The 15,260-nt window shown below is 40.9% G+C and overlaps 1 protein-coding gene across 1 annotated transcript in view; it reads right to left on the bottom strand.

Moving 5' to 3' along the window:
- Positions 1-12,890, bottom strand: part of LNP1 (leukemia NUP98 fusion partner 1) — a 73,284-nt gene extending 60,394 nt beyond the window's left edge. The window contains exon 1 of the mRNA XM_082245513.1: positions 12,383-12,890. Coding sequence (XP_082101639.1) covers positions 12,383-12,541 — 159 coding nt within the window. The 5' untranslated portion in view covers positions 12,542-12,890. The remainder of the gene's footprint in view (positions 1-12,382) is intronic.
- Positions 12,891-15,260: the final 2,370 nt, after the last annotated feature.

The raw sequence follows: 15,260 nt of genomic DNA, 5'->3' as shown, positions 1-15,260 counted from the left end.
CCCCACAGTTAGAAAGCATTCCCAAGGAGCACCCTTAACCCTTTGATCTCCCCTGATGTTAACATCTTCCCTGCCAGTGTCATTTGTACAGTGACAGTGCATTTTTTTTTTAGTACTGATCACTATATTGGTGTCACTGGTCCCCAAAAAGTCTTAGTGTCAGACTTGTCTGCTGCAATGTCGCAGTCCCGCTACAAATCGCTGATCACCACCATTACTAGTAAAAACAATAATACAAAATCCATAAATCTATCCCATAGTTTGTAGAAATTTTGCACAAACCAATCAATATGCACTTATTGGGAATTTGTTTTTACCAAAAACATGTAGCATAATACATTTTGGCCTAAATTGATGAAAAAATGTGATTTTATACATTTTTTTATTGGATGTGTTTTATAGCAGGAAGTAAAAAATATTGTTGTTTATAGTGCAAAAAACAGCAGAGGTGATCAAATACCACCAAAAGAAAGCTCTCTTTGTGGGGAAAAAAGGAACATCAATTTTATTTGGATACAGTGTCACACAGCCGCGCAATTGTCAGTTAAAGCAACACAGTGTCGTATCAAAAAAAAATTAGCCTGGTCAGAAAGGGGGTAAATCCTTCCGGAGCTGAAGTGGTTAAATAGTTAGGGCTGGACCCTGTTTCCTGTGTGCTGTGCTGTTGAACTGTGTTATTTATTCTTCAGTAAAGCTGTTAACTGTTCCTGGTCTGAAGTCATTACAAAGGGGATGGTTCCTGGCATATTCAAAGAACTAGGGTCTCTAAAGCACATATAGGATATGAAGTAAAGCCACTACTACAAGGCAATACAAATAGGAGGAGTCATGCAGTTGCTATTGGTAACCAAGAACTAGTGCAAGGTACATTGCAGCCAGTCGTGAAGCGTGGTACATGGCATGTTGAAGAGTTCTCCGGTAGTGAGGAAGTCGCGGTGCAACTCCCTCCCCAGCGATTGGTTTCCCATAGCAACCGAAACAGAAACCTGTTTTAATGGAGACCCATAGCTTGGACACATGGTACAGTGAACGCAAGGGGTCCATACTGGCTGAACGGCGGGACCCTGTTCTGTCACTGGGAGTAATGCCCCGTACACACGTACCGATCGTCGGCCGAACGATCGGCCGTCTTTTGTCGTGTCTGTTGAAAACTGCAAAAGACTGCACACGAATTTTGTCGGCCAACAACAGCCGACTGCAGAAATGATGTCATGTGATGGTTAACTTTCCGTGTGTTTTTTCTTTTCTGAGCATGCCCAGTCTTGCTCATCTGCTGTCTGTCGGCCGAAATCTGTACTGACTGGCGAACAATCGGCCGTTCTGGCGTTGGCCAACAAAAATTTTAATGCTTGCACGACAGATTCTGTTCGGCCGAAAATGCGCTGTCGGCTGTCGGAAGCATCATACTAACAAGCCTACAATCGGCCGATCGGTCGCCGGCCGAATATTTACGGCCGACAATCGGTACGTGTGTACGGGGCATAAGGAGGCGGAGGTGCACTGGACAAGTAGAGAAGGCACAGGCTCAGCAGTGTCCCTCCTAAATTGCAACATACATCAAGCTAAGGTGTGCAGTGACATCAGACAGCATGTTTCAGAGGAACTCTGTACTTTTATGACTTCACACAGTGAAATGGCTCATCTTTAAGTTGGGGAACTGCCTTAATGTTATGCTTTCACATGACCACATCCCCAGTCTGGTCCTAGGTATTGATGAGCGTGGTCACGATGAAAAGTACCCCCAAGTGCAGGGTGTGGCCCTGCCCACATGCTTGCTATGGGGGCACTTGTGCATGCTTGCTCCTGAGCCCTGCTTTATGTGTGCATAAGACACACAGAGTGGGCTCAGCCGCAACCCCCCCCCCCCTCCCCACTCACTGGCTCTGATTAACAGCAGCAGGAGCCAATGGCTGAGCCAATGAGGAGCAAAAGAGCGTCTGCTTTCATGCACATTGCTGGATCGAGATCGGGCTCAGGTATGTATTTAGGGGGGCTGTGTGAATCCTTGACTGCTGAAGAATGCAGTAAGGTAAAAAAAACCTTCTGCCTTAACAACCACTTTAACTGTGCCAGGGAAGCATATGCCTGTAAAGAAGAGACTGAATACTTACCTCTGTAGTTGTCCCTGTCCTTCAACACTGTTTTTATATAGAGAAGTGGTCCCTTGACTTTGGCCAGAAAGCTGATACTTTCTAGGATCATCAAAATAAAAGGTGTGCATAGTCTTTTTTTTTTTTAGACAACATCCATACAGTTTATAATAGCTTGTCCCCTGCCAGTATTCTGCAGATCAGAACCCTTGCACTCTCAAAGAAGCAGTGGTCACCCAGCAGAGCTCCAACTTGCACTCCTGCTAAATCACACCTATATCTCTACAATCAGGAAAACGTATTCTCTCTTTTGATCAGAGACCTGACGGCGTCCAGGCTTGAACATCCATCCCAAACCATAGCCAATTGCCCAGTGTGTGGCTACATGCTCCTGATCGCATAATTCAAATCTGTAAAGAAAAGCGCACGCAACCTTGGGCAATAACGCTTTAATAAAGGACAAAAACACAGTACATAGGAATTGCACTCACACTTTTCCTTTAAGACAATCGCTTTACAGCATTCCAACAGGAGCTACTCGCTCCTCCCGTCCCTCCAGATGGTGACTCTGCGATTACCAACGTAATCTACGGCGCCTCAGGAGAGCCTCAGCCAAAGCCGGAGCCACAAGTTGTACGGAGCTGCGAGGTGGGAGATTCAAGACACGGGACCTGAGAAAGGAGGCTCCGCCTCCGAAACGCGTTGTCCGTAGTAACAGCAGAGGCAGTGCACCCGTGTCTTGAATCTCCCACCTCGCAGCTCCGTACAACTTGTGGCTCCGGCTTTGGCTGAGGCTCTCCTGAGGCGCCGTAGATTACGTTGGTATAGTGCGCAGGCGCACTAGAACCGGCATCCGGTGACCAGGCAACACAGGAAGTGAAGGAGAGCGGGGATACAGCGGCGGCAGCCGCGAATGAGGAGACCGCAGAGTCACCATCTGGAGGGACGGGAGGAGCGAGTAGCTCCTGTTGGAATGCTGTAAAGCGATTGTCTTAAAGGAAAAGTGTGAGTGCAATTCCTATGTACTGTTTTTTTGTCCTTTATTAAAGCGTTATTGCCCGAGGTTGCGTGCGCTTTTCTTTACAGGTTTGAATTGTTTTGATCCGCCCCCCCCCCCCCCCCCCCCCCCAGTGGAGTGAGAGAGGAGCAGCAGCAACCAGGACATTTCAGCTAATAAACATACAAACAAAGGAGGTGAACACATGGACAGCGCCATGGGCTGGTGAAGTACTCCTCTTTGTACTTGTTGTATATCAGCATGTGCAGGATTTGTCCTTTTTGATTCCTGATCGCATAACCTGCTCATTCCAGCATCAAGAATCAGCAGATTCTTGCCACAGGAATCCAGCGCCCGCAACAAACTGGAAACAAAAGCCACTGCTCCAGGTGAGTATTGTAATCCAAAAGGCTGGATGGACTGGGTGCTAGCCCCGGCTCACGTCTGTAAGCATGGGATCAAAGGAAAAAAATATTGGCTACACACCATCGCCGATCCAACAGATTTATTGAACATGTAATTGACTGCCACCAGAACAAGGACACAGACGAGGATTGAGGTGACGCGTTTCACACTGACATTGCGCTTCTTCAAAAACCCGCAACCCAAAGGCCTCATACACACAGCCGCTTAGCAGCTCCTATGTGTTGAGGAAAAAATCCCCCACCAATCTCTGGTGCCCAAGGAACCACAGGTGCTGCGTACAGCCGCCAATACAAGTAAAAGCGGCCGTGCTTAGCTAAACACCGATGGCTACTGCATTGGCATTAACACTCATTTTGCATAGTAATGACATTAATCCATGCAGAATATGTCAGTATAACCATTGTAAAGGCTACATCGGTGAAGCTGTTTTAATCTGGCTGTGTACTTGACCCTCTGTAGAACTATGGAACAGCTGAAAGAATGAGCTGAGATCTCTCTGGTGTTTTTAAGTGGAACACCACAAGATTTAAAGATTATCCTCTTTACAGATGACACTGAACTATAGACCGATAAAAATGCAGTATGCAATTTTTCTACAGAAGGATTTAAAGCACTGGGAACATGACATTCTGTCATAATATCTCAGCTACAGTATATTAAAGCCTAATAGCAGTGACACAGAGAAAGCCTTCCAAAGGAAGATTAGAGAAGTGGTTGTTGATGACACTGTCACATTACAGGAATGTCACATATGCACATTTTGGACTGGGCACTCATGACGGTATCATGACCATTAAGCTCATAAACTGCTCACATTCAAGTTAAGCTGCCATGAATTTGAATAATCATGTTGGCATCCTTGAATTAATTTTGTTCTTCTAAAATAAGTGACAACATTTTCATCATGCGACGGATCAAATTAATCAGACCTCTCGTTACAGCTGTTATGAAGTAACCAGACTGATTGCTGAAACACAGAAACCATGGATATGCTGGAGGAGAAGAGAGAAAGGAAGATATTTCGCCTTTTTCTTCAGTACTGTTCTTTTTTCTATTGTATCTCTGAAACATTCCGCTACTTTAACTGTAAGATATGTTACCCCCAATAATTTTACTTAATGTGACGGGACTTTGATATAACACAGCCTGGCACTTAAAGCAGAAATCCACCTAAAATGTGAATTTCCACCGATCCTTCTTCAACCCGACTGTTTTTTTATTTTTTTTGGAACAGGTACCTATTTATGACAGATACTTACTACCACTTTTGCTGTGTTTGCATGACTATTTAAATTGGCTTGGCTGCTTTCTCTTGCAAGGTGCCATCCCAATGTTGAAAGGCATGTGGTCTAGTATGATTCAGGAAGGTATAGGAGATGCACACTTGCCGGCCTCTCTTTCCTTGCCACCCAGACTGAATGGTTGGGCGATGGGTCTTTGTAGCAATATTAACAGGTGGTGGGGTGTTGTGGGATAGTACACAAGGCCCTTATCCAGGCATTCAGTCTGGGTGGCTAGGAAAGAGAGGCCAGCAAGCGTGCATCTCCTATACCTTCCTGAATCATAATAAACCAAATGTCTTTCAACATTGGGAGGGCACCTTGCAAGAGGAAGCAGCCAAACCCCCCCAACAAAGGATCTTGTCCCCATGTTGAGGGAACAAGAACCTAATTTCTACATCCTGACCTCCAAAAAGGCATTTGTGGGAGTTTGTGGGAGATGGACCCTTTAGAATAAGGGGGGGGGGGGGCAGATATTTGCACCCTCACAGGGGAACCCATTACTTATTCTTTCAAAAAACCTACAAACAGCAGTCAGGGATGTGAACCACCAAACTAGCCTAAGGCGACCTGATCAGGTCTGCCTGTCAGTTTTTCAGGCAGACCTAAGGTGAGGGTCCATGCATTCCTATGGACAGGTGGGCGTCATTTTTTTCACTGTGTTCTTTCATTACATTTACTATTTCATTGATATGTAGATCAAACCCCTAAATAACCCTTAGTTAACCCCAGTCATTATTGACTAATCCCTTCCTCCCCTTTTCCTTAAGCTAAGGATTTTCGGATTTTTTTTCTCCTTTTCCTAATATTATTTTATTTTTTATTTTTTTACTTTTGATTCCTTACGTTTGTTACTATGTATTTCAGGCTTGCATAGCAAGAAAACGAGCAAAAGAGATTTGCAAAGTTCTTTGCCATACTTTGTAAAAGAAATTATATTTTGGTATCATTTTAAAAGGGACAAATTATAGAACAAAATGTATACTTTTTATTTATAGTAAACTACTTTTAAGAACTAGCACTGATCAAAACACAAACAAAAAAAAACACAATGTTTAATTTCCATAGATTCAATAGAAAATAAAATAATTTTTGCAAAGTTATTGGCAAATAAACAGGTACATATTTGAAATATAAAAACTGCTCTGATCCATAAGAGGTATACAGGCATGATAGCTGAAATGGTAAAAATATTTGATCCACTAACCATTCTAGTAATGGCAGAATTGGGCAATAATGAGGATCTATTGAGCCATCACATGCCTCAGTGGACATCTTTGGGAGTGTAATTGTAAGTGGCAAAGCCTATTGGCCAGGTTGAATTTTTATGCAACTATCCCTCAAAAAATGAATCATTAACAGTGCTTGTACACAAGTTTATTATCGTCCAGCCACTATCTGTTTTCCAAAAGTGGAACTTCCGCTTTAAATGCTTCTGACCCCCTGACATGCCACATTTGGCATGTCATTTTTTTTGGGGGGAGCAGGTACTTATTTTTTACAGATACCCGCTCCCACTTCCACTCGTGCCGCTTAGGCGGCTCAAGCGGAATTTCTCCTCTCCCCCTCTCTCCTTGCAATCTTCTGGGAAACGTCACAGGTCCCAGAAGATTGTCCGGGTACTAAAGAAGCGCAGCACGACTCGCACATGCGCAGTGCGTACCTGGCTGTGAAGCCGCAAGCTGTCACAGCCGGGTGCCCACACTTGTGATGCCAGCGCTGCGGGGAGAAGAGGGAGAGGAGTGAGGCTCCCGTCGGCTGCATCACTGTATCTTGGACAGGGCAGTGTGTGTTTATCAACCACTTGCCGACCGCTCACATTGCTGCTACTGCAGCAGAGTGGCTCGGCTGGGTCCAGCGACATAGACCTACGATGCTGGATTCCTCCCTCTCTCACCGCCTCTCTTTCCCTATCGTCGCAGAAAGAGTGAGGAAATCCGCCCGCTTGTGTAAACAAAGCGGGCGGATCTCCTCTGTGATAGGCAGGGACAGATCACAAGATTCAGCATAGCTGAACCTGCGATCTGTGTCTTTGTCACACAATCCCCTCCCCCCACACACATCAGTAAGCATGAGGCACACATTTAACCCCTTGATCACCAACAGTGTTAACCCCTTCCCTGCCAGTGTCATTATTACAGTAACAGTGCATAGTTATAGCACTGATTACTGTAGTAATGTCACTGGTAACCCCAAAAGTGTCAAAAATGTCAGTTAGGGGTCCGATCTGTCCACCGCAATGTCACAGTCCCACAAAAAAAAAAAAAAACGCAGATCACGGCCATTATTAGTAAAAAAAATAATAAATAATAAAAATGACAAATCTTTCCCGTAGTTAGTAAACGCAATAACTTTTGCGCAAACCAAAATATGCTTATTGTGAGTTTTTTTACCAAAAATATGTAGCAAAAAACAAATTGGCCTAAAATGTTAAAAAATTTTGATTTATAATTTTTTTTGGGGGGGGATGTTATATATCAGAATGTGAAAAATATTGTTTTTTTTTTCAAAATTGTTGCTCTTTTGTTAAAAAATTAAAAATCGCACAGGTGATCAAATACCACCAAAAGAAAGCTCTATTTTGTGGGGGAAAAAAGAACATAAATTTAATTTGGGTACAGTGTCGCATGACCGCGCAATTTTCCGTTAAAGTAACGCAGTGCCGAATCGCAAAATATAGCCTGGTCAGGAATGGGGTAAAATCTTCCGGTCTTAAAGTGGTTAAAGATCCGCTCATTGAGAATTTTTTTTTGTCAAAGACATGTAGCTAAATACATTTTGGCCTAAATATATGACAAAAATTGAATATATTGGACTGTCAAAGTAGAAAATGTCAATTTTTTCGCAAAATTTTCGCTTTTTTTTTATTAATATCACAAAAAATGACCGCCAGTCATTAAACCTCCCTGGCGGTATGATTCTTTCGGATTTTAGGTGCGGAAAGCGGTACCATTATTTTGCATGTAATTCTTGAGAATGAGCAGCCCAAACCAACTATTTACATATTTTTTTTTTTTTACTGTGCGTTCTTCTTTATAACATCTTGGGTATGATAAAGTTTGAAACACAAAATCATAAATTTTAATATAATAAAAAAACTATAAATAAGGTAAAGTATGTATGTATGTATACATATATATATGTATGTATACATATATATATATATACTGTGTATATATATATATATATATATATATATATATATATATATATACATATATATATACATATATACGTATATATATATATATATATATATATATATATATACATAAAAAGTACAGTAAAACTGCAGGAAAGGGCACTGGGGGGCAATGTAATGTGAATTTATTTTATTTTGAATAGTATCAGTGTGTTTGGTGTGTTTTACGTCACGTCGCAGGAGACGGAAGCCGGGGCACGGAGACGATCGGGAGGAAGATCCGCCGCCGCATACCGCTCGCACACATCGCTGGATCCCGGTGACAAGGTAAGTAACCTCTTTTACAGGATCCAGCAATGCTTCTGGCGGTACCCCGAGTGTGGCTCGGGGCTACCGCTTTTGGCTCTGAAATGTAACCCCAGAGGCACGCTCGGGAATACCGCTAAGAAGGTTAAAGTCACGCAGTGCCAAGTTGAAGAAAGTGGCCTGGACGTTAAGCAGGAAAATCCTCCGGTCTTAAAATGGTTAAAAGTCAGCAGCTACACGTTTTGTAGCTGCTGACATTTACAAAAAAACACAAAATGGCTAGAACTCCGCTTTAAGATTTATTCCCTTTTATCAAACCTCCATAAACACCAAGACCTCTTAGAATTATTTACTTGGAAAATATGTTGTTGGTAAAGGCCAAGCAGCGGCAATCATTAAATAGGTAAATTTCATTGAAATTGAGTAACATCCACTGTGCCTGATCAATGAAACTCCAGATATTTTTATTTGCTAATAAAAGCTCTCAGGCAGTAGAGGATTTTGTTCTCTAGAAGTCCATATATTATTCCATGTACAATCTACCCACATGCTAGAAAAATGTGGTAGTTTCAGGTAGGGTGCATGATAACATGAGAAAATGAATACTATTATTGAAACCTAACTATAAATGATGTAAAAAAAAAAAACGTGGATCATCATAAAAGGTGCCATTACATACTTTAAAGTGAATCAAAAATGAACATTGTTGTTCCCTTTGCCGCTGCCAAAGAATGTCATTCTTACACCCTAATACTCACCCATTTTATGGAATTGGGTCTGACCAGACGCTGCCTTGGTTCTATATCAGACAGAGGCATTCATTTTCTGCTTAGGCAGGCACAGTCATTTTTGTTTTTACTTTAAATCTATTTTAGGCTCCATATGTCATCCCTCTGAAGTACCACACTGACCCTGAACTTCAGCTTTCTGACTTTTAAAAAGTAAGAGTACAGGCAATGGACAGCTGTAAAGAATGTCAAGAGAACCTATGCTGAAATAATAGTATAAAAATGTATTAAACTCTGGCTGGCATACACAGATGTAGAGCAACCAAATTCCTACATAAAGTGCTGCTTCAAGCTTCACCCAGTGTTGAAAACATGTCTGAAGGCTAAACACATGGTCATCTTTGTTGAAAGATAGGATAAGGTTTTATTTTGGATAATCCTCCACTTTTATGGTGATCGGGTTATGCCTCGTTTCCACTGAGTGGTACGGTACGGTTCGGTTCAGTACGATACGGTTCGGAACGGTACACCTTGCTTTTCCACTGCCAATAGTACCCTTTCATGATAGGCGTGGTGTAGCAGGAAAGCTGTGATAGATGATTCTCTGTCAACCAATCAAAGTTCTGCAGAGTTTAGCTCCACCCTGTTGTTAAGGTACTAATGTGCTTGGTACCCCAGTGAAAGGGTCCCAAAAAAGTGGTACGGTACGGTTCGGAATTAGGGTACCATTCACAATGGAAACGGCATAAATAGCGTACCGTACCGAACCGAACCGTACCAGAAAGCTCAGTGGAAACGAGCCATAGCCTAGGTGTTTTGTTATGTAAGCAGCACTGAAGGTGAGACTGGTGCAGCATTTTCTTCAGGAAGGTAAATATTTTGGCCTTTCAGTTACTCTTTCATTATTAAATGGAGTTTACAGTGTCCTTGTATTTGTTTTATAGAGCTCAAGGGCACTTCAGAACTAGGATTTACAAAAATCCACCAATCTCCTTACCACTGCTACACTGTAGTGATAAGAAATATATTACAAATTCTCCAAGTTGTTAGAAACATATGGTGTTAAATTTCTAAAACATTTCTATAATTTCTGTATCACATATTAAAACAACAAAGTTGTTCCTCTGACAAGGTCGGTTATGAACTTTACTGAGTACTAACCCTCATTAGACATACATATTCTTTATTTAATAAATTAAAGATTTATACAAATTCTGGATTCGTGCAGAAAGATCAAAGCATGAGACATAAAAGTAAATGTTTCTAAATATCTGTAAAAATGGCATAAATGCACATATTACTATGATTGCCACAAATTAATAACCTAATAATATGTTAGGAAATGACATGTGAAAGTCTGGTCAATTTTGTTAAATTAGTCAAACTTTCAAAAAGTTCCTTATACAAAAATAATACATATTTCCAAGCATTCTGGACATTAGTTTTCTTACCTATCAAGAAAAAAAGAGTGCTACTGTACTACTGTAGTAGTAGCCTACTTTTCCATATTTTTAGTACAAATCAAAAACTTGGGTTTTTACCTGTAGTGCAGAGGTACAGAAGTCAAAAAATGTCGAAAAAGTTACATTTTTTGTGGCTAAGTAAAAATATTAAAAGCTTCAGGGCTCTGTTTCTTCGGGTATTATAACAGCATTTTATCTGTCATTATACCTGAAGAAGAAATTTTAGAGCTTGAAGTTTTTATATTTTTTAGTTATTAAAAGGTATCACTTTGATAACATTTTTTTTACTGCTGTACATTTGCACTTACCTACAGGTAAAGACTCAATTTCTTTATTTGTGGAAAAAAAATAAAGAAAAGTAGGCTACATTTGCAGTAAAGACTAAAAGAATAGTTAAAGCTCAAGAAAAAAAAACTAAAGATGCACTTTATTGTAAATGAGATAATTTGTAGAAATTGACAGCTAGTGTTGGTCACTGTTTACATAAATAGGGGATGGAGGAAGAGCGAAAAATAAAATCCCCCCAAAAATCTCACACACATTTGATCATGAATATGTTTCTTTCGCATATGTAATCTTATTTTAAGTAATTTGGACATTGGGGTATGTTTACTAAAACTGGAGCACTCAAAATCTGGTGCAGCAGTACATGGTAGCCAATCAGCTTCTAACTTCAGTTTGTTTAATTGGGCTTTGGCCATAAAACCTGGAAGCTGATTGGTTGCTGTGCAGATTTGCACCAGATTTTACACTCTCCATTTTTAGTAAATAAACCCCACTGCGTGATGCCAATTACCTTATAACCCCAGGGTGTAAGCACTCTTTATATGAGGCCATTTATGTGAATTAATGGGTGTGACTGCCTTATTCAAGGGTTACTGACCCTTTTAGTTTCTAAGAGCTCATTCATGTCACAACACAAGTGTTAATGTTTTCGTGTTGCGTTGCAGTTTTTTATAACGTGTTATAACACATTCGCGTGTGTTTTACATGCTTTGTAGATGGGTTTTTTTGCCTTTATTTGCCTTGCAGTGCATTGCATTTATGCACGTTTGTGCACATCTGCCTGCATCTAAACGCGTTGCATTATGATACAAAAAAAAGTAGTTCATGCTGTACTTTTTTTTTTTTTCAGTGCTGGGCAAACCTAATGCACTGGTGTGAACTGCATTCACAGGTCACCATTATGTTTTGGTTGCCGTGCATTGGGAATAGTGTGAATGCATTGGGAATGTGCGAATGAACCCTAGGTGCAAAGTGCGGTATATATATCTTCTTGAGACTTATTGTGATTGATAACTGATGCCTATTAACACTTGGCTAACTACTAAATGCACCTAAAATCCATCAAGCAATACCCATGCAGGAATGAGCAAAGATTTTCTGCATACAACTGCTTTTGCCATAAAAATTAATTCAGTTTTTGGAGTAATAACATTGAGGTGATCGCTACCTTCAGGGACAAACCCTATACATACTAATGAACATGTTTAATAAGATGATGCAGAAACCCTCAGCAGTCTCTGATAGTTTACTTTACATTTTTTTAATACCAATCTAGGAAATTAAATATGATTTTGATTGATTCTTTTTCTTTTTTTACGCAAAATTACGCAGATTGGTTCTTATGTGTTACTATACTTATCATGTAGCCCAACAGAATTTCTATAAATGCAATCAATGAGCATTTTTACTACAAACACAATTAAATAATACAAATAAAATGGATCAATAATTAAATCATTTTTCATATGAATGAAAATCCTCATTACCCAAACAGGGAAAACACATTTAGTGATGTAAATTATTACCTATGTAACCTACAACCAAATTTTAATTGTTGTTCATTCATTGACTACTCCCAACTAATGAAAGATGACTTTTCATTGGTTATTATAGAAAACGACACTTCACAGCACCTTTTTAAAGACAATTTAGCATGATACCTACCGGACATGGAAGGGATGCCCTCCTTTCTGAAAGAGCCCGTGACTGGCGCTTCCTGTGGTTCCTGACATCTTTGTCGTTATCCTCAATTCCGCTATGTCCCCAAAAGCTACTCATCCACTTTGCAAAGAGGATGTCATCATCGTCTTCCTCGTATTCCATGTACAAAAGGCCCAAGTCAGGTAAAGTCCCAACCAGTGCAGGCAATGCCCAGTAGGACAAGTTTTAGAACGTCGCTGCTCACAACAGTGCAGATCTGCTAGCAAGAGAAAGGGTTAGATCATTTCAAACCAGCCCCCTCTTAAGCTGACTTTAAGGAGGGGGGGGGGGGTTGAAAAAAGCAACAAAGCAGCAGTTGTAGCCACGGTCTTTATATAAGCCAATCCCTTGTAATCTATTTATCAAAGGAGCACGGATAGGTCTTTTAATCTTTCCATTACATTGATTCCAAAGTCACACAGCCTAAAGGGTGCTAACTGCTACAGCATTGTCCAGCGTCCCTGCTGCCCACTGCATCTAACAGTCGATAGCTGTCAGGTCTGGCAGGCGAGAACATGCCTGCAAGCTACACTATGTGCTAGGATTTCAATGAGGCAGCAGCTATGAAAATTGGAATGGACGTATTGACAATTTCCAGAGACTGGCAGAGTTGTTGTGGAGGTTTAGCAGGAACAGATGAATTCCCAAACCCTGTGACAGCTATTACTAAAGCACCAAATAAAATCTGTATAGGAGCCATGCAGTGCAAAGACACAAATGTCTCTTCCCTTCTGACTCTCTCAATTCAAATAATTTTAAAGTGTAACTCCACTTTTGTTGAGAAATAAATATTCCCCTCTGGGTGATCTCTGTACATTGCAAGGATTTTAACAAACTTTGTTGCAGAGTAATTTTGTTATTCGGAAGAAATCATTGTTTGTTCTGCTGTGCCTCTGTGCTGAGTGAGTCTAATTGGAGTGGTTTCATAATTATCTATCAGCTGTGGCAGTTGCAGGGCTCTAATGAGGAAATCTGCTGGGTCTGCATCCCTTTAGACGTGTTCCTATTGGGAGAATCCCACCAAAAATTACATTTTTGTTGCAGGGGATGCCAGAAATCTGATTTGTATCTTAGGCAGACTTCTGGGAAAATTGGTGAGCCAATCACACAAGCAGGAAATGATGTTTCTGGGGTGTGGTCAGTATACATTCTGTGTACAGAACAGCTCCAGGTAGCCATATTGCATTTTCAGAAAATTAAAAACAGCTGCAGATTGAAAAGGAAAGGACATTTTTAATAACATTCAAGTACAATATGATTTGTGTCGCAATTGTATACGCTATCTTGTTTTTTCTTTATTTTCAATTTTTTTTCCTCCACCAAAGTGGAGTTACCCTTTAAAGCCTACTACACACGATGAGATTATTTGACAGATGATCATCCATTTTTTTTTTTTCATGCTAGTCTCCAGATCCGAAATGAAAAGGTTACTAAAGTACGAAAATTCTCATATGACAGAATAAAATTCAGAATTGATGGCATGTGTTGTAGTGTATTTTTATTGTATTTTTGCATAAAAACGGTACTGTTTACACAAAAATTGTAAGATCTGGCATTGTACGAGAAAAATTTTTGTGTTTGTCCCTTCGGAAAAATTTTGGATGAAAGCTTCATACTAACGATCAGATTATTGTATGATCGCTTCTAGATGTATTTTTCAACAATTTTCTGATCATGTGTACATGCCTTAAGAGTTTTAGGTATATGAAAAGATCTCCATTCTACCCATACACCTGATTGCTGAAGTAATAACAGATGTAATCTTACAGTACTTGTGCTATGTCTAATGATGCAATTCTTTCATGTTTTAAAGAACTTTAGGGCTTCTGGTTTTTTTTAACGTGGTATGAGTCAAATGCAGTTCATTCACAATGACAGGCACAGTGGCTGGGCAGGGAGCTAGGAGTTCTAAACCAGAACTAAATGTACCTAATCTTATCACCTACCTCGGAGGATGCTAAACGTGTTTGGGGCTTTCCATTTCTCCTGTTGCATTCTCCATAATATAGAGTAAAGGTAGGTCAAATTGGTTCTAAAGGCAAAAGGCTTTTTTATCTTAATGCATTCTATGTATTAAGATAAAAAAACCTTTTGTGTGCAGCAGCCCCCCTTTAGCCTCCTAATACTTACCTAAGCCCCATCTCAATCCTGCGATGTTGCACGAGAGCCATGAAGTCTGGGGACTCTCCCTCCTCATTGGCTGAGGCTAGAGATGGGCTTGATGTTCGAGTCAAAGTTCGAGTCGAGTCATGTGACGTCAGAAGGGGCAGTGCCACCAGGTGACATAACTGGGAGCCCCATCCCTTGCCTATAAAACAGCTGTCAAAGCTGAAATACGGCACACAGCGGGTAGCCTCAGAAGAGGCGAAGTGTTTTTGAATTTTTTTCTATTTTTCAGGTGGTTGGGCATCGTGATTGACGATGGAATTATATCGAAGGACACTATTTTTTTTTTTTTTCTTTTTACTAAAGGACTTGTCAAAAACTGTGTTCTGTGGTTTTTTATTTTTTACATTTTTTTGGTGAATGGGTAGGGGTAGGATGTACCAGATACCCATTCACATGGGGGGGGGGGGTCAGAATCTGGAGTCCCCCTTGTTAAAGGGGGCTTCCAGATTCAGACAAGCCCCCCACCCGTAGACCCCCCACAACCACAGCCCAAGGTTGTCGGGAAGAGACCCTTGTCTCCATCAACATGGGGACAAGGTGCTTTGAGGGGCACCCCAAAGCACCCTCCCCATGTTGAGAGCAAGCAGCCTGGTATGGTTCAGGAGGGAGTTGGCCACTCGCTTGCCCCCCTATCCTGGCTTACCAGGCTGCATGCTCGGATAAGGGTCTAGTA

This window comes from Pelophylax lessonae, assembly GCF_965119305.1.
Source record: "Pelophylax lessonae genome assembly, chromosome: 2".
Taxonomy (NCBI): domain Eukaryota; kingdom Metazoa; phylum Chordata; class Amphibia; order Anura; family Ranidae; genus Pelophylax; species Pelophylax lessonae.
Note: the sequence above shows the minus strand (reverse complement) of the source record. Positions and strands in the feature narration are given on the sequence as shown.